This window comes from Vicugna pacos, chromosome 25 (assembly GCF_048564905.1).
Source record: "Vicugna pacos chromosome 25, VicPac4, whole genome shotgun sequence".
Taxonomy (NCBI): domain Eukaryota; kingdom Metazoa; phylum Chordata; class Mammalia; order Artiodactyla; family Camelidae; genus Vicugna; species Vicugna pacos.
In genome coordinates this window covers 11,223,025-11,243,103 of record NC_133011.1, presented here as the reverse complement: position 1 = coordinate 11,243,103, position 20,079 = coordinate 11,223,025, and the positions used below count along the sequence as shown (strand labels likewise).

Below are 20,079 nucleotides of genomic sequence, written 5' to 3'. Positions count from 1 at the left end.
TCAGTGTAGAACATTTAAGGTACGTTTTTAAGAGGAAATTCTTAATAATAATAGCTAACTTTTTTTGAATACAGGCTTTTTACTAGGCGTTGTGCTCAAACTTTTTAAGTAGTAATTTCTTCAGTCTTCATCACAGTGTGGGAGGTAGGGCCTCTTACTGTGCCCGCAGCTACAAGGTGCTCACTCCAGAGCGCTTGCTGGTTTAGTTTAGTCTTTAGCGTCACTAAAGCCAGGACAGGACAGCTTGGTTTAGAGGGAAAAGAATTTCACAGAGGTAGCTTTCTTAAATGATATAACTTGAGACCAGAAAATATCACTGATGATTATCTTTGAATGGTGAGATATTATTTAATAAAATAAAACTAGTTTTTTGTTTCTTCATGAACTTTTTTTAAATCAGGAAGGGAAATAATTGATTATTAATATTTTTATGTTCAATTTTTCTCATCTTAGGGATGCAAGAGGTATGACCCCATTTATGTCAGCTGTCAGTGGCCGAGCTTATCCCGCTGCAATTACCATCTTAGAAACCGCCCAGAAAATTGCAAAAGGTAATTTATTTCAAGTTCCAAATGAGTTGCTTATTTTTTAATTTGAATAGATTTTCTTCTGTAATTATTCAGGCCTTAATTTCTATATGGAAATGATCTAATTGATTAGAAATTCTCAAGATAATTCCTTTGCATGTGTATATAAAGTTCATGTTTATCCTTTTTTAAAGTATATTGTATCTTCTAACTTTCCATCAAAAAGCAGCTGTTACAGATTTTTTTAAATTAAAAAAAAATTCCATAATGGACTGTGTAATGATTAATCTTTTGAAAGCCAAGATGGCTTACTTACCAACCTGTCAGCAGTGAACTGGTGGTAATGATAAAATTTTCTAGGAAGAATAGGCCAAATGCCATTGTTTTTTCTGACTTGGATTTACTGCTTAACAGGAAGCATTAAGGAATATCAGTTCCAGCCATCCAGTCTTTAAAATATTTAAGTTGTCTTTTAAAAAATACTAGCTATAAATAATTTATGTGATTGTCTGTAATTTGTTAAATAGAGCTAGAACTTGAAACGTAACTGCATAACACAGAGCTGAGGCCTCTGATGGCTGATGTGTGGTGTGTTTGTATTGTCCTTATATGTGGTTATGGTGCAATTACACTTTGCTTTACTTTGCACTAGAATTGACTGGATTTCCTTTCAGTGTTGCCTTTGTATATCAATTTATTTTATTTATATGTAGTAGTTACTGATATATACTGTGTAAATGTTACAGCTTTTCCTTTTGAGGAAAGTCGGATGGCTGTAATGAAGTCGTTTCTTGATGTATGAGCTACTATGTTTTCAATCTTTTTAGCTGAAGTATCCTCAAGTGAAAAAGAGGAAGATGTATTTATGGGAATGGTTTGCCCATCAGGTACCAATCCTGATGACTCTCCCTTGTATGTCTTATGTTGTAATGACACCTGCAGTTTTACGTGGACTGGAGCAGAGCACATTAACCAGGTAAGTAATTTTATATTTCCCTATATTTATGCTGTCTTTGGGTTTTCTTTTTTCCCTTTCATCATCACTGGAGTTATAGTTCTTAGCTTTGAAATTGCAAGTCTGATATGTCCTTTTACTCTTGAGTTATAAAATTCTCCAAAGAAAATTAATTTGTATTTAACTCCTAAATAAATGAGGCAAAGGAGTTGATTGTTAAATTAGTTATAGGCTCTCATAAAGATTAGAAATCTTTACTGGGCAGTGTAATCTGATTCACAGCTCTTGATATAGACTTTTTTTTAATAACTGTAATACTTAATGATACAAATTATTTTTGCTCTTTTGGTAATAATTTAATTTCTATTTGTATACCCATCTGTGCCTGTTTCCAGAACACATTCATTTTTCTATACTGTTACTATGATTGTTTTAGAAAATACAGAAATAATTAGTGTGGTGAGATATACATATCAATATTGTTTTAAAAAGTATACCCTTTTAATTGTAGGATATTTTTGAGTGTCGAACTTGTGGCTTGCTGGAGTCACTCTGTTGTTGTACAGAATGTGCGAGGGTTTGTCATAAAGGTCATGATTGCAAGTAAGTGCGATCCTAGTTTTACTTAATACTGTAAACTGCCTAGATTCATGTTGCCATATTAAAGTCATCTGTAACAAGTCATGCTTTAATTGTTTCATAATTCAGAAAGCATAAAGATTTCCTAAAGTTGCCCACTTTCTTAATTTAAAATGTACTTTGAAATGTTTGTTTGCTAGTTCTAGGTGGCACTGTTTAAATACAGTAGCCTAATATGCAGGAAATATGTGATCACACATTGTGACCAGGATCAGATTAGTCTTTTGAGAAACACATCTGCAGAATGTTTTGTCTGTATTCTCCAGCCAAAGGCACAGGACCCCTGGAGAGGGTTTGTTAGCAGGAAATTACTGCAGATATCAAGAGAATCATGGTGAATGTGTGGTCTGTGCCTTGTTTACTTAAGCTAAACATAATAACCTTCGTCTAGTAATAGAGTTTACCATGGCCAGTTTGTTAGACCTCAGAAGCAGTAAAATACCCAGCACATGTTTGCAGTGCCTCGGAGTCTCAGTGGGGACGTGAGCTGTAGCTGTGCTACAGATGTGTAGATGTGATGGTTGAGAATTGGTTTGTAAAAATCATCTTTTGTGCTTAAAAATAAATATATAGGACAAGTGGGCAGTTTCTATAGATACAGCACTGATATTTATGATTTTTATTAAAAGAATTTTGGCTAATGTTTGTCTCCCTTATTTTAAACATCTAAAAGTGATAGCCTACTTATGGATCCATTGCTTACTAAGTGTACTCACTGCGGGATGCTAGGGTGGTGTGGACAAGAGTCAAGATATCTCTTCTCACGTGTTGCTTTATAGACTTCATACCACGGAAGTAATCTGTCTTGTTACGTATGCATTGACAGTTACACTTTGCAGTTACAAGTCAACAAGGCTTCTGTCGAGTTTTAAAGAGTTATGCCTCTATAATTTCAGTATAGACCTTGTATTTTTTAATTTCAGTTTTTGTCCTTGTGTATGAATTCTTTCTAGACTCAAACGGACGTCACCTACAGCCTATTGTGATTGTTGGGAGAAATGTAAATGTAAAACTCTAATTGCTGGACAGAAATCTGCTCGTCTTGATCTGCTTTATCGCCTGCTCACTGCTACTAATTTGGTCACTTTGCCAAACAGCAGGCAAGTAGTAGGATTTTTAGGACTTAAGTCGCAAAAGCACAGCACATCTGAGCACCCTTCCCCCCTCACACCAACGTGCTGTTTTGCAGGGGAGAGCACCTCTTACTGTTTTTAGTGCAGACGGTTGCGAGGCAGACTGTAGAGCATTGCCAGTACAGGCCTCCTCGCATCAGGGAAGACCGCAACCGAAAAACAGCTAATCCTGAAGGTGGGTTAATTTGACATTTATGACACACAGGAAACGCAGTATGTTTATTTCCATCTTACCCCCTGTATCTTTTTCTTTGTAGATTCGGATATGCCCGATCATGATTTAGAGCCCCCAAGATTTGCCCAGCTTGCCTTGGAGCGTGTTCTGCAGGACTGGAATGCTTTGAAATCTATGATTATGTTTGGGTCACAGGAGAATAAAGACCCGTATGTGTTCATTAAAATTTTGTGAGATATATATATTTCCCATTGTTAGTGTAGGTGATTACAGTGCATTCTGTCCTTCTTTCCCCCTCAAGTCTCAGTGCCAGCAGCAGGATAGGCCATCTTTTGCCAGAAGAGCAAGTATACCTCAATCAGCAGAGCGGCACAATTCGGTTGGACTGTTTTACTCATTGCCTTATAGTCAAGTGTACAGCAGATATTTTGGTAAGTCCTTCGGATGGTTACTTACATGCACATGAAAAAGATGTGTTTTTACATAGCTTCCCAAAACTCCGAAGTACTGGTAAGCTCTAATTAAATAGTACATTAAGGGGAGTGGAATATTGGGGGTGATTTAAATTTCTCGTTTAAATCAATAAATCAATCAATGGAAACTTCTTTCATTCCAAGTAAAAGTCCTAGAATGTATTAAAAATACAACACTATAAAAATGTATGAAGTCGTGCTCAAAATTATTAGCAACTCAGTGCAAAATTTTTAAAAATACCCCTTTTTGCTGTGAAATTAGAAAATAATATAAACCACAGAACCCAGTGCTGATGAGGTTATGGCAGAAAGACACTAACGAGGTGGTGCTGCGTTTGGTGCTCTTTTGGCAGATACCTTGGCAGTGTCAAGAGCCATAGAACTATCATTGCCCTTAGAAGTTGTCATAAAGAAATAATTTACAAGGTGGGAAAGAACAAACTTGTGTCACAGAAGAATGTAAAATTAAAAAATAGAAATCTTTGTGGAGCTAATAATAGAGGACTGTTGAATCAAATTACAGTCCAGCCACTTACTGAAAATGTAATGCAGCAATTTAAAAATAAAGGTTATTTTAAGTAACATTTGAAAAACAACAACAGGGAAAACAACGGAAATTGGGTGTTCTTTGTAATTAACAACTGTATTATAGACTATGCGTAGACGTGAGACTAGAAAGTAATAATAATCGTTAAGTGAGGGGATGGGATTATGGATTTATTAATATAAATATTTGAGTCTGCTTTGCTGTTTTGGGAAGTACCCTATAGTGAGTGAAATATATTCTTCCTCCGATTTGATAAATTGAGTATTGTTCTTCTAAATATTAATTGATACACACAGGACTGTGAGGCTACAAACAAAAAAATCAAACATTTAAGACCCACTGTCGGCCAAGTGTAGTGATGGGCACGTGGCATAAATTAATCACTGGCATTGTAAATATTTTGGTATTTATTTTTATTTTTTATTATGAAATGTTAATAGTGAAAACACGTTAGAACTTTGTACTTCATAAATGTTTCTAAGCATCTTATCTCAACATTAATAGAGTGATTACTGTATTTGAAGCTTCTAGATACTCTATTAGGTACACTAGTGAAAGAACTGCAAAACAAGTACACACCTGGACGCAGAGAAGAAGCTATTGCTGTGACAATGAGGTTTTTGCGATCGGTGGCAAGAGTTTTTGTCATTCTTAGTGTGGAAATGGCTTCATCTAAAAAGAAAAAGTAAGGCATACTTTTTGATTTTAGTTTTTATATCATTTTGCACACTTTTTTTGTGATGATAAAATTCTGTATATTAAAGGATTCAAAAGAGTCTTGTATTTCTTTTTTTGCTCTAGCAACTTCATTCCACAGCCAATTGGAAAATGCAAGCGTGTATTCCAAGCACTGCTGCCTTACGCGGTAGAAGAATTGTGCAATGTAGCAGAGTCACTGATTGTTCCTGTCAGAATGGGGATCGCTCGTCCGACCGCACCTTTTACTCTGGCGAGTACCAGCATAGATGCCATGCAGGGCAGCGAGGAGTTATTTTCAGTGGAACCACTGCCACCGCGACCATCGTCTGATCAGTCTAGCAGGTAAATTTCTACCTGGTAACAGCTTCTGATTCATTCTTCCTCTGGAAATGCCACAGTTGGTTTACTAAAACCTTTGCATAAGCACTCAGGTGGTGTACATGATCATTTGCCTACAGAGGATAAAGATTTTACTTCATTTGGAACGTGTGAAAGCACTTCGAAAATTACAAGTGTCTACACATGCAAAGCAATAGACGTATAGTCTTGAGTTTTGTTTTCTGTTTGGAAAGGCATCATTTTTATTATGCCAATAAAGTAATCTGGGAAGAAAGTTTACTTTAGTCTTCTGTAGACATCATTACTTTCGGTATTTTCTTACCTTTGAAGGTAGCCTACTGTCAGGCCATGCTAAAGAATGCAAAGACCTGTGCCTTTCTCTGTGTCCACAGCTTTGGGCTGGGGGACAGTTTGTTACTGCACAATCTAAATAGCAAGCGGAATGCTGGCATTTTCAAATATTCTCCAGCCGTATTATTTAGGACAGAGCTAAAACAATTCAACAATAAAAAGTTTCTAGTTTTACAGTTATCTGTTCTTAAAGCTCATTTATCTTTTCCATTTGTTTGATAGTTTCCCTAACTAGGCTATAAGTTTGTTGAGTCAGAATGTTCAGAAACTAAAATGTGTAATGCATTTGTAACGTTTTAATGTGCATGTGTAACGTTTTAATAAGGATCTTTTGGACCTAGAGACCCTTATTTCTCTTTTCTGGAAAACATCTCTGTGTTAGTAAGGATGGCTTGCTTTAGTATTTGGGTCAGTTCCCAAAAGTTTATCTCTGGGTTTCATCTGGGTTGATGTTGAGCATCTGCTCTCTTGTTACTCTCATTATTACTCCATATGCCAGTGTGTGTCCCAACTTCTCCTTTACTGTCAAGGTCTCGTAGGGTACCCTGGAATCTGAATCCAGGTTTGTCTATAAAAGCTTTCCTGTGAAAGCTTTGTCACTGATACACTTCCAGGATTTGCTGAGAACCATTATAAATCAAGCTAAATGTTTTCAGACTTGCCAGATAGACCCCATTTTGCAGTGCTTCTGCCAGCAAAATCTGTGCGGGCTCCATGCGATGCCCCTGATCCCGTGAGAAACCACCCAATTACTTATGTGGTATTACCTTGCGAATTCTTTGTACCCTTCATTTTGTTTTGTTCTAAAACATAAAAAAATTTTTATCTGTTGAATAGATTTTAGGATCATCTCGTCTCTAAATATTTCCCATGAGCCTGCTAAGTTTCAAGATTTTGTGTTCCCTTGCCCTGCTTCTTAGTCTTTAATAAATTTATTAAAGTATTGTGCACTCTAAAGCTTTTCTTCACTCCATTCTTCTTGGTTGGTTCTTTGGCCAGGCTCTCATGTCTTCCCAGAAGATCTCATGATAATTAAGAGATAATAGGGCTGATGTTTTCTACAGCTGTTGATCTAGAAGTCCTTCATTATAATAAAGTACAGTCACTCCTTCTCATAGGGTGTATTCTGACTAGTGTCCAAGCATGTCTTAAATAAAAAGTACACACTTAACCAGTCTGTGGGGTTTCCCATATCTTGGATGGTAAATGGTGTATTATTGCTCCATTGAGTGTAAAGTCTTGAGTTTAATAGCTTTGCTTTTTATGTTGCTTCCTTCCACCTCTTTAAAACCCTTCTGTCCTTATTAATTAATCTGTTTTTACTGTAAAGAAACAGTTTATAAGAAAAAGAGAACCATGTCTCATATAATAACAGCTGTTACTGAAATTATAGTATGAACTGTGAACTTTCTTAAACATCACAGATGTATTTAATCTAAAACCTGTTTTAACCTTCCCAGTAAGTCAGATACCTATTATCATCTTAATTTTAAAGTGAGGAAATTGAGGCTCAGAACAGTTAGGTAACTTGTTCAAAGTCACACAGCTATTAAGGTAAGAGACATTTAGAGAGAATTCTAGATGGATATTTTCCTTTTTCTGATACCCCTGTATATGGGATGGCAGAACAGAGAGAGAAATTGCTGCTTGGTGCTCACTGGTAGTGCTGATGCACGGGGTTAACCAGCCCTGGGGCCCACCCTACCGCACAGCACAAACTGCAGTCCTAAACTCTCGTGGGTGCAGGCTTGTAATTAGAAGTTCTCTGAAGAGACTTCTTTCTTGTCCCCCATCTAGCCATAGCTGATATAGGTAAGTCTCTTGAAATCTTTCGTCCTTTCATGATTTTTGTTTGGCTTTATGTATGTGAGGGAAAAACAAGGGATTTCTGTGAAGTAATTTCCTATTTTGCTTAGACCCCAGACTTTCTCCTGTGAAACGTGCGGCTCCTAGAGCTCTAGGCTAAGAGACATCAGCGGCTGCCTCTAGAGTAAATGGTGGCACCACTGCCCTCAAGCTTGTTCAGTATGATTGTTTTCTATTCTCACTAGGATAGTTGTGCTGTTTTTGTTTAAATATTTTATTTAGTATTTTTCAGTGTTCTATACTAAGAGGGATTTCTCTGCACAGTCTCGCAAATTGCTGGGAATAGAAGTCCCCAAAACTTAAAAAAGTATTTTAACAACTGTTGGACTGGATTTCAGGACTGTGGGGCTTCATTGTGCCAGGAAGTCTAGTGGGGAAAAAACGGAATCATGGTGTGAAGAGAACTGAAGCTCCATTTCTTAATGGGGAGTTTCAGTCTGTTTTGTGTATTGGTGGCATCATACCTACTAAGCGCATGACCTCTTAAAGTAACTACTTTGAGAGTACCGCTGGTCTTGTGGATGTTTGTTCCAGAATGTTTTTTAAAAAGAATCATTAATTGTGGCTTGACATAATGTTGACTTTTACATTTTAATATTGAAAATGTTGAAATCTTACTGGTTGGAAATACCCTTATCATCTTTTTATATTTTCTTTTTTTTAAAAATTGAGGTATAATTAACATACAATATTACATTAGCTTTGGGTGTACCACACAGTGACTTGATAATGTTTATACATTATAAAATGAGCACCAAAATAAGACCAGTTAGCATGTGTTATCTCCTCAGATTTTCTTTTGGCCTCTCCACATGCCTTGTAATTCACTGTCTCTGTGAATTACCAGTTACTTAAATTTCTAGTATTAAATAGCATAGTGAGACTAGTCTATTTATTGAAAGCAGAGTGTCTAAGATGACTTTTCACATGTCTCTGGTTTGATTCTCATTTCTCAGAGCAGCCGAGGTGAGGAAAACACTCTCAGTGTTAACACTTAAAGGTCCTTTAACTTTAACCTCTTTTAGATGTGTTTTTTTTTTTTAATTAAAAAAACTTTTATTAAAGTATAGTTGGTTTATAGTGTTGTGTTAGTATCTGGTACACAGTAAAGTGATTTAGTTATATGTATATTTTTCAGATTTTTTTCCATCATAGTTTATTACAAGATATTGAATATAGTTCCCTGTGCTAAAGAGTAGGATCTTGTTGTTTACCTGTTTTATATATAGTAGTGTGTATCTGCTAATCCCAAACTCCTAATTTATCCCTCTCCCGCTTTCCCCTTTGGTAACCATAAGTGTGTTTTCTGTGTCTTTGACTCTGTTTTTGTTAGTTTGTATCATTGTTTTAGATTCCACATATAAGTGATATCATATATTTGCCTTTTTCTTACTTACTTCACTTAGTATGATAACCTGTAGGTACATCCATGTTGCTGCAAATGGCATTTCATTCTTTTTTATGGCTGAGTAATATTCTGTTATATATGTGTGAGAAATGGCATTTCATTTTTTATGGCTGTGTGATATTCCATTCTATATATGATATATTCTATTTTATATATATATATATACACACACACACACACAAACACACAGATGTACTTTTTTTTATTGAGGCACAGTCAGTTTACAATGTTGTGTCAATTTCTGGTGTACAGCACAATGCTTCAGTCATACATGATTGTACATATATTCATTTTCATATTCTTTTTCACTGTAAGCTACTATAAGATATTGAATATAGTTCCCTGTGCTATACAGTATAAACTTGTTTATTTTATATATACCCTTCAGTATCTGCAAATCTCAAACTCCCAGTTTATCCCTTTCCACCCCTGTCCCCACTGGCAACCACAAGTCAGTATTCTATGTCTGTAAGTCTGTTTCTCTTTTATATATAAGTTCATTTGTCTTTTATTTTTAGATTCTACATATGAGTGATACCATATGGTATTTTTCTTTCTCTTTCTGGCTTACTTAGAATGACGATCTCTAGGTCCATCCATGTTGCTGCAAATGGCATTATGTTCTTCTTTTTTATGGCTGAGTAGTATTCCGTTGTATGAATATACCACAACTTCTTTATCCAGTCATCTGTTGATGGACATTTAGGTTGCTTCCATGTCTTGGCTATTGTAAATAGTGCTGCTATGAACATTGGGGTGCATGTATCTTTTTGAATTAGAGTTCCCTTCAGATATATACTTAGAAGTGGGTGATTCTATTTTAAAAATGTTACTTTTGAACTTCTCCCCCATACTCATCAGGGAGTCATGGTTAATAAGCTGATGCAAAGCAGGTCATGTTAATTAGGTATCTTAAAGAGTTGGTCACTTGTAATAAGCGCGCTTCTGTTAGTGGATGAGTGCTGCAATCAGAGCATTTGGAAATTGAAGGTTACTGGTATCAAAAGCAATAGAAAAGGAAAAATCTTTCATGTAGAAATATTTCAGTGGGAAGGACTCATGAAAGTATATGTATTACCATAGATTTGAAATGACTTATTAAAAAGTAAAAATAATTCTAAGATTTATAAATTAAATCTGTATGGTAAAATTATTTCTTTGAGGTTCATATTTTCCGATATACTATAGGTTAATTATTACCAGTTTCCAAGAAATTTTATGTTGGATTTAAAATAACATCCTAACAAGTGAATCACATTGAGTAACACTGAGAAGCATGAGAGTCTGTGCTGTCTGTTGGGGGGCGGCAGCAGTGTGCTCATAATCTGATTCCTTAACAGCTCCAGCCAGTCCCAGTCATCCTACATCATCCGGAACCCACAGCAGAGGCGCATCAGCCAGTCACAGCCTGTTCGGGGCAGAGATGAAGAACAGGATGACATTGTTTCAGCAGATGTGGAAGAGGTGGTTTTAATTGTTGTAACTGTGGTAGATGAGAGGCTTGTATTTAAGAAGGAAGGGGAAAGTAGTCACTAGAAGTTTTATTGCTAGTGGCTTACTACTATTACATGTATATGTGTCCAGCGTGTAAGACTTTGGTTACATGTTTTCATTTATGGTTATACATCTTAAAATATTTTAATAATTCTTGATTTGCTCAATAATAAGAAACTGGAAACAAACTTGTTCCACTTAAGGGTTCGTGAAAAAGATATTCTCAGTGTTAAAAAAAGTTTTAGTAGTTTTGTGCAATGTATTTGAAGATAGGATACTGCATATTAATTAGGTAAACTTTATAATTGCAGAACTTTAAAAAAAACTTAGACTCCCCACACAGTTGTTACACTTCGGATTTTAAGGTTCTGTGTATGGACCTAATTTTAAACATTGGAGTATGTTTGCATAATTTTTGATAGCAAGTTGATCACTAGTAAATGAAAATTCTAATTGCTGTTGAGGAATACTGGTAGAGATGTGGGTTTATTATGTGTCTTGATTGTCTACAAATAAGATCTGGATTTAGGTTGAGGTGGTGGAGGGTGTGGCTGGAGAAGAGGATCATCATGACGAACAGGAGGAACATGGGGAAGAAAATGCTGAAGCAGAGGGACAACATGATGAGCATGATGAGGACGGTATGCAGGTTATTTGAGAAATTATTCAGTATGAGTAAATATGGTCCCTTTAAGAGAGATTATTTCAGAGAAAAGTCATATTTGATGTTTAGTGAAATGTTCAACATATTTTGTTTTCTTCTCTTTTTACCTTTTGGTTTATACTTTCTATTTTCTTAAAAGGCTTTTAGAAACTAAAATGATCATAACTACATAACATTTGAAAATTAGAGAACAGGAAAATGACCCATAAACTCATAATCCCACCTAGATGTTAACAGTTTGTATTTTTACTTTCCGTCTCCCCCGTACTCCCCATCCCATCATGTCTTTGGGGTATTGTATGCGTAAATTTTGTGACTGTTTTTTTCACTTACAATAATCATTTTGGCTTTTTTGCTACATAGTGACCATAACCACACCATTCTTATTAGTGCTGTAGGATAGACTTTTGGGGATCAGCTTTATTGGTGTGTAATTGATATAATAAACTACACATGTTGACAATTTATAAGTTTATATGTTTTGACATGTGTATATATTGTGAAATACAAAGGATACACATTTTTGACCTCCTTCCCCTCTTGGAATCCCAATATGTAAAACAGATGAAAATGGAGCAATGGATGTAACCCAGAGCTTGCCCACTGTCTGAAGTCCTCCTACCTAACATTTTTTACCTGAGGCTGTGCAAGACAGATTTTGAATCACAGTGTCCACTGAGTACAATGATTTACCTAGTCATTCTTCTGCTAAGCAGGCAGTTATGCATTCTCTAGTAGTTATCACTTCTCTGGCACCCCCCCAACCCTTCCCCCAACTCCCCTTAGTTCCCACCCTTATGATACTCTGGCTTATCAGACCCTGTCTTGATCCACAGTGAATTTGTATTTTTTTTTCCTTATTATTTAAATATTTGTGCTAGGGAGTGACATGGAGCTGGACTTGTTAGCAGCAGCTGAAACAGAAAGTGACAGTGAAAGTAACCATAGCAACCAAGATAATGCTAGTGGGCGTAGAAGTGTTGTCACTGCAGCAACTGCTGGCTCAGAAGCAGGTATGTTACCTTATCTTAGCAACTTTCTAGTAAGGCTGTGTATGTAGAATTTTTTAAACTGCTCAGTAGAATATGCACAAAGGTGGCTAACCCCTTTTATAACTTTATCCCTCTGTAGGTGTTAGTGGAGAAGACAATGATTTCAATGACTTTCGAGTTTTGGGGAGGTTTTTTTTGTTTTTTGTTTTTGCATATCTGGTTTTTAAATAATTATTTTTAACGTTCATTTGAAAGTATTCTATTTAAACTGTTTTAATAATGGGTTTTGTGGACTATTGAATACAGTCTAGCATTCTGTTTATGTGTATTTGCCTGAATGAGGGGGGTACACAGTAATTTTAAGTATCAACAAACTCACAATGATTTTGGTTTTAAAAATAAAAAATTTAGGTGCGAGCAGTGTTCCTGCCTTCTTTTCTGAAGACGATTCGCAATCAAATGACTCAAGTGATTCTGACAGCAGCAGTAGTCAGAGTGATGACATAGAACAGGAGACCTTTATGCTTGATGAGCCATTAGAGAGAACCACAAATAGCTCCCATGCCAACGGTGCTGCCCAAGCTCCCCGTTCCATGCAGTGGGCTGTCCGCAACACCCAGCATCAGCGGGCAGCTAGCACAGCCCCTTCCAGCACATCCACGCCAGCAGGCAAGTCTGAAAACTTGGTAATCCTAAGTGTGCTTAGATGGGTTTAAAAATTAGGCATATTCTTCTAGAGAACAAATTAAGTGGTTTCATAATAGTTCTTCATTGTTTTGCTGAGTTCAAATAGAAAAATTATTTGCATATGCTTATAGCGGTGTTTCTCAGTCTCTGTACCATTGCTACCTTGGGCTGAATAATTCTTCGTGACCCTGTACTGTAGGATGTTTAGCAGTATCCTTGACCTTTACCCACTAGATGCCAGTAGTACCCCCCACCAGTTGTGACAACCAAAAATGTCTGCAGACATTGCCAGTGTCCCCTTTTGGGGAGACAGTGGCAAAACTGCCCCTGGTTGAGAACATAGTAATTTTTGTCCCCTTTATCATTCCCCTCCCTAAATTAGTGTGGTTTGAGAAAATGCTCATTTACCATATTTGCTAATGTAATTGATCTTTTAGCTTATTTAAATAGATACAGTGTTAAGAAACACCGTCAGCAACTGACATTAGTTTACTGTGGTTGTCCTTCTTTTCCTTACAGCAAGTTCAGCGGGGTTGATTTACATTGATCCTTCAAACTTACGCCGGAGTGGTACCATCAGCACGAGTGCTGCCGCTGCAGCAGCTGCTTTGGAAGCTAGCAATGCCAGCAGCTACTTAACATCTGCAAGCAGTTTAGCCAGGGCTTATAGCATTGTCATCAGGCAAATCTCGGATTTGATGGGCCTTATTCCTAAGTATAATCACCTAGTATACTCTCAGATTCCAGCAGCTGTGAAACTGACTTACCAAGATGCAGTAAACTTACAGGTATGAACCATTGAAAAGTTACCCATTCAAATATATTTTTTGGCTGTCTGTCATGAGAATTCCAGTATGATGGGAAATAATGTTAGGAGTACTTAAATGTTTGTATCATACTACTCTATCAAATTTGACTTTATCTGGATAGTTTTAACTATTTTAGTTTGGTCTTCGTAGAACTATGTAGAAGAAAAGCTTATTCCCACTTGGAACTGGATGGTCAGTATTATGGATTCTACTGAAGCTCAATTACGTTATGGTTCTGCATTAGCATCTGCTGGTGATCCGGGACATCCAAATCATCCTCTTCATGCTTCTCAGAATTCGGCTCGAAGGGAAAGGATGACTGCACGAGAAGAGGCTAGTTTACGAACCCTTGAAGGCAGACGGTATGAAATTCTTTGTATATGCTTATTTGTTTAGACAGAACCCTTAGATCCTAGAAATTTAGAGCTTTTTGATTTCTATTACATAAGACCTCAGTCTGTTATAAAGGAGGAAATAAGTGCCTTTCATCATTACTTCTTTTAAGTTGTGTAGTTGAAGCAAAATAATTTATAATCCAAGCTGTTTTTTAAAAATTCATTCATATTGTAGGAATCTGACACTAAATACTTTCCATTTTTGAAGTAGTTGGTCTACATCCTTGTCTCGTCCTCGGAAGGCATATATTCATTGAAAGACTTATTTTGACTATGATTGAATATGAATGTACTTTGTGCTTGGGAAGAGGAAAGTCTGTGTAATTACCCAGGCTGCTCTTTTGTTTCTCAAATCAAACTTCTTTTTCTACCTCCCCCAGCCTATTGAATCATAATTGAAGTGTTTCTTTATGTATTTGTTTTGTTCTATTCAGTTATAAGATGACCTTTTTCAGAACTAGAAATTAACCCAAACATTGAACGCTAGACTAGTGGCTGTGCTGTATAGTGAGTGTCCCATACCAAAAGGCAAAGTTCTAGGATTTGGTTCTAGCGTTGCCTCAGGCTAAACCACCTTACTGCTTTGAGTGGATCGTAAATGGGGGAAAGACAAGGGTCCAGGAGGCTGCTTTGGAAATTTAACAAGACTACAGTTGGAGTTCAGAAGAGAAATAACAGTTACTAAAGTAGGTCAGTGAAGGCCAGTGATGAGGAGAGAGAAGCATTGAAATCATACAAACAGATACAACAGGACCTTGTTGGGGGATGGAGCAGGAGGAGGCAGAATTTACATTTAGATTTTGATTCTGAATAACTAGTAAGAAAATTAAGAGAAAAATCTAGAAGAGTGGAATAGACATACTTGCTTTTGAACATGTTGAGAACTGGGAGAGAATTTAGTGGAAGTGTCTAGTATGCAAAATTGAATGCTTGGCAGAGAGATCTGAATTAGAGTAGAGATTTGAGAGGCAGCAGCTTTCCCGTCCTTGGAAGCCTGCTTCACCAATAAGCATAAGCCTTGTCTTCATTAGACTAGTCGCTACCCCAAAGAAGATGGATTTTTAATAGAACTTAATTGGTGATAGGGTTCCCCTTTTTCTCTTGCTCTTACTCTAATATAATAGCTTTATTGAGATGTAGTTCATATACCATATAGTTCACCCATTTAAAGTACACAGTTCTGTAGTTTTGAGTATATTCAGAGCTGTGCAACCATCATCACAATTCATATTGGAATACTATATTCATTTCCACAAGAAACCCGATACCCATTTGCAGTCACCTCCCATTTTCCCCTGCTTTCTAACCCTGAGCCACCACACTGATCTACTCTCTGTCTCTATGGATTTGCCTCCTGTGGGCATTTCATATAGATGGACTTGTGGTCTTTCATGCCTGGTTTCTTTTACCTGGCGTAATAGTTTTAAGGTTTACTCCTGTTTAGCATGTATCAATACATTATTTCCATTGTATGGATATGCCACATTTTGTTTTTCCATTCATAAGTTGACGGACATTTGGGTTGTTTATACCTTTTGACTATTATGAATAATGCTGCTATGAACATTTGTGTACAGGTTTTTGTGTAGATACGTCTCCTCAGTTATCTTGGGTATATACCTAGTTGTGGAATTGCTAGATCATATGGTAATTTTCTTTGTTTAACCTTTTGAGGAACTGCCAGACTATTTTCTAGAGTGACTGCACCATTTTACATTCCCAGTAGCAGTGTATAAGGGTTCCAGTTTCTCTACATCCTTGTCAACACTTGTTAGTATCTGTCTTTTGGATTATAGGCATCCTAGCAGGTGTGAAGTGGTATCTCATTGTGGTTTTGATTTATGTTTCCCTAATGGCTAATAATGTTGAGCATCTTTTTCATGTGCTTATTGGTCATTTGTGTATCTTTGAAGAAATATCTATTTAGATGCTTTGTCCATTTTTAATTGGCTTGTCTTTTTACTGTTGAATTGTATGAGTTCTTTTCTGTATTCTGGATACAGGTTCCTTAACAGATATGATTTGCAGAAATTATGTCCCATTCTGTGGGTTGTCTTTTCACTTTCTTGAAGGTGTCTTTGAAGGACATACATTTTTTAATTTAGATAAAGTCCAGTGCTATATCTTTTTTTTTTTTTTTTGGCGTCATTTTAGGCAGTGGTTCTCAAAGTGTAGTTCCCAAAATAGCTGCATCAAGATCATCTAAGAGCTTGTTAGAAATACAAATGGTGGGTCCAACTACATGTTTCAACAAGCTCTCCAGGTGATTTTGATGGGCACTGAAGTTTTAGAATCGTTGTCTTTAGGGAAGGAGTACCTTCTGCCATTCCAAAGGACATTTGAATTTCTTCCCTTTATAAATGTACAGTACTGTAAATCATACACAATGGTTATATTTCTAAAGCAGAGCCCAGGCATAATGAGTTTTTATTTCATATCTTTTCACTCCTACAGACGTGCCACATTGCTTAGTGCCCGACAAGGAATGATGTCTGCTCGAGGGGACTTCCTAAATTATGCCCTGTCTTTAATGAGGTCTCATAATGATGAGCATTCCGATGTTCTTCCAGTTTTGGATGTTTGCTCACTGAAGCATGTGGCATATGTTTTTCAAGCCCTTATATATTGGATTAAAGCAATGAATCAGCAGACAACCTTGGATACACCTCAACTGGAACGCAAAAGGTATCCATACTTGCCATGAGATTGATTTAAGAAGTACTTGCTCAGTGTGGTCTCCATTAGTACCTCAGTACATTTTCTGATTTTTGGAGAAGGAGAACAACATTCCAAAAGAGAAATAGTGGGAAGGTGGGCTTGAGTCTGTCCAGCCTTTCTCCATAACTACTCCTAACTTAATACATGAAACCTGAGAATCCATTTAATCTTTATGGTTGAGATAGTTTATCCTGATTGTTTATCGTACTCACTATTTCTTGGTATGATTAGCCTTTTGCTTCTTTTGAGCCTGTTTAGGAATTGTAGTACATTTGGCTGAATCCACCATTCCCAAAGTCTAAACTTGACACAGTGTTTCAAATTGGCTAGATCCTAAACAGACCTTTTAAGTACATTTTGCTTATAGTTCCCACCACCTTTGCTCCTGTTCATATAGCATGAGTACTTCATGTAAAATGACTCACTTGTCTTTTTAAAGGACACGAGAACTCTTGGAACTGGGTATTGATAATGAAGATTCAGAACATGAAAATGATGATGACACCAATCAAAGTTAGTGTACAGAAAATCTGCTAATCTACTTCAAGAAATGGCTGCCTCAGTATTTCCCCTTCAAGCTTTTTAACTTCATTGTTTTCTGTCTGGGTGGGGATTTCTCTTTTCTTCTCTATGTCCCATTTCGTACACTTTCTGTCCATTTTTCCTTTTACATCCTTGCATTAGTTACTTCATAAATAAGGATGAATTATAGAAATACTATGAACTTTTCAGTAGTTGACTTTTTTCAATTTTTATTTTGTATCCCTCCTTTGCATTTCTTAGTGTTAATGTTTACCTTTTCTCTTAAGTGTGTAGGTATTACATATATTTAGATTTAGGTAAAGCCAGAACCTTTGTTAATATTGATGTAAGATTTATTCAAGAAAATGGAAAATACCAATTATAACTTCCAAATTTTATCAAAACTCAGCAGTTAATGCAATAAAAAAAGGAAATACTCCAAACTCAAGAAATTTTGGGATCTTCTCCACTCTTTTTTGTAGTTTTCAGATACTATTTCAAGTTGAATTAAAATATTTTTATAGTGGGGTCATATAGTCCACTTGCCTGTTCCTTATTATTGCTAGTACTTTTATTCAGCTCTGGGAAAGACAACTGACTTAACTACCCTTTCTTGTGAACCCAGCCACAGCTCACTATTTTCACAGCAAGCTGTAAAGCACTGCCAAAAGTTTTATTCTGTTAAAGGGGTTGGTGTTGCTGTGCTGTTTGCCTGTTGGGACGCATGAGTTGCTCAGACATTTCTCTGTTTATCTTCTTATAAAGGAAACAATTTACAAGTAAACAAGTGCTCAAATTTCAGCTACTTATCATCTCCTCCTTTTGGAGTCATTAGTAAGCCAGGTCCTAAATATGATGAAGATTCTTTTACCCTTCCCCAATAATTATTTTTTCTAAGAAAACATCTCTCTTTTTGTTTAGGTGCTACTTTGAATGATAAGGATGATGACTCTCTTCCTGCAGAAACTGGCCAAAACCATCCATTTTTCCGACGCTCAGACTCTATGACATTTCTTGGGTGTATACCCCCAAATCCATTTGAAGTGCCTCTGGCTGAAGCCATCCCTTTGGCTGATCAGCCACATCTGTTGCAGGTGATTTAAATAAACCAGTCTTGAGGTTTCTTTTTAGTGACTTTACTTTTTTAAAGTGTTGAATGTAACTGTAATATTTCTGTTACAATTCCAGCCAAATGCTAGAAAGGAGGATCTTTTTGGCCGTCCAAGTCAGGGTCTTTATTCTTCATCTGCCAGTAGTGGGAAATGCTTAATGGAGGTTACAGTGGATAGAAACTGCCTTGAGGTAAGACAGTGAAAAATTGAACACTTAACACCAGCATCCAGATTTTTGGAAATGCATTAATTCGGAATATTGTATTTCCCCAAATAATGGAAGTAGCAGGAATTCTTATGGCGTAATTAAAGGAATTAGTCTGTGATGTCATTAGTCTGCTTTGAGACTAACTTGCTGTATGTCAGGTTACTTCACCTATAAAATGGCAGTTTCATTATATGCTTTTCTTGTTTCAGTTAACTATTGTAATGCAAAAAATTTAACTTTATAAATATGTAACTTTTCTTTTTGAGTCTAGAATGTGAATAAATAAAGTAATATTAATAATGATACCTAACATTTGTTGAATAAAATTCTGTCTCCTGGGCAGTCTCAATTACTCTTTATAACCATGTTGGGTAGAAAACATTGTTGTCCTGATTTCATGGGTAAGGCTTGGAGAGATTATATAAATTTCATGTGAGAATGTCTATTATTAGACAGCTAGTTAAGTGACAGATCTAGTTTTAGGTAAAAGTCTGATTTGAGAGCCTAAAAGAATACTGTACTGTTTCTACAATGAAGAAGTAATAGTACATTTAAGAGCAGACATGGAAGACATTGTATTCAACTACAATAGAATTTTCTTTATTACCTAAATGATAAAGGAGAATCTTGTGTACATAAGGCACTTAAGTAACCACAGATACTATAAAGATACCTTTAAAAGTTCTCTTAGGCTGCTGTGGTAAATGCACTGGAATTGATTCTAGGGGAATCAGACAGACAAAAAATAGGTTGCATCTTTGTAATTGAAGTGCCAGAAAGGAATTATTTAACTTCCATGTGATTTCTGTGGACTAAGTTGAAAAGGAAGTCTATTCAGTTTATTTTTTTAATATCTGACTTTTAAATGTAAAAATTCATAGGTTCTTCCAACTAAAATGTCTTATGCTGCCAATTTGAAAAATGTAATGAACATGCAAAATCGACAGAAAAAGGAAGGGGAAGAACAGAATGTGGTACCAGAAGAAGCTGAGAGTTCAAAACCAGGGCCATCTGCTCATGATCTCGCTGCACAGTTGAAAAGCAGTTTACTAGCAGAAATAGGACTGACTGAAAGTGAAGGACCACCTCTTACATCTTTCAGGTATTTGCTAAGTGAAGACAATTTTTCCTTTCCATTCCTTTATAGGCTGCTATAATTTTTGTAAGAATTTTTATTTAGAAAATTTATAATTTACTTTGTATTTCATTTGGATATGACTAATAGAATGAAATGCTATTATTTGTGTTTTCCTAGTTTATAATCAGATATTTAAATATTAAATTAGATGGGTTTTTTTTTTTTGCTGTTGTTAGATTAGATTTTTGGGGTTTTTTGTGACTATTTTGTCATTGACATTCTGATTTT

At 36.2% G+C, this 20,079-nt stretch overlaps 1 protein-coding gene across 9 annotated transcripts in view; it reads left to right on the top strand.

The window, feature by feature from the left end:
* UBR5 (ubiquitin protein ligase E3 component n-recognin 5) overlaps window positions 1-20,079 on the top strand; it is a 123,555-nt gene that overhangs the window by 81,480 nt on the left and 21,996 nt on the right. For all 9 annotated transcript variants that reach the window (XM_072949583.1, XM_072949582.1, XM_072949580.1 and 6 more), the window contains 20 exons: window positions 454-551; window positions 1,355-1,503; window positions 1,994-2,085; window positions 3,075-3,221; window positions 3,311-3,429; window positions 3,512-3,638; window positions 3,731-3,860; window positions 4,974-5,134; window positions 5,251-5,490; window positions 10,453-10,576; window positions 11,136-11,247; window positions 12,152-12,283; window positions 12,674-12,931; window positions 13,469-13,737; window positions 13,909-14,120; window positions 16,608-16,838; window positions 17,311-17,384; window positions 18,315-18,487; window positions 18,582-18,695; window positions 19,595-19,815. In XM_072949583.1, coding sequence (XP_072805684.1) covers window positions 454-551; window positions 1,355-1,503; window positions 1,994-2,085; window positions 3,075-3,221; window positions 3,311-3,429; window positions 3,512-3,638; window positions 3,731-3,860; window positions 4,974-5,134; window positions 5,251-5,490; window positions 10,453-10,576; window positions 11,136-11,247; window positions 12,152-12,283; window positions 12,674-12,931; window positions 13,469-13,737; window positions 13,909-14,120; window positions 16,608-16,838; window positions 17,311-17,384; window positions 18,315-18,487; window positions 18,582-18,695; window positions 19,595-19,815 — 3,183 coding nt within the window. The remainder of the gene's footprint in view (window positions 1-453; window positions 552-1,354; window positions 1,504-1,993; window positions 2,086-3,074; window positions 3,222-3,310; window positions 3,430-3,511; window positions 3,639-3,730; window positions 3,861-4,973; window positions 5,135-5,250; window positions 5,491-10,452; window positions 10,577-11,135; window positions 11,248-12,151; window positions 12,284-12,673; window positions 12,932-13,468; window positions 13,738-13,908; window positions 14,121-16,607; window positions 16,839-17,310; window positions 17,385-18,314; window positions 18,488-18,581; window positions 18,696-19,594; window positions 19,816-20,079) is intronic.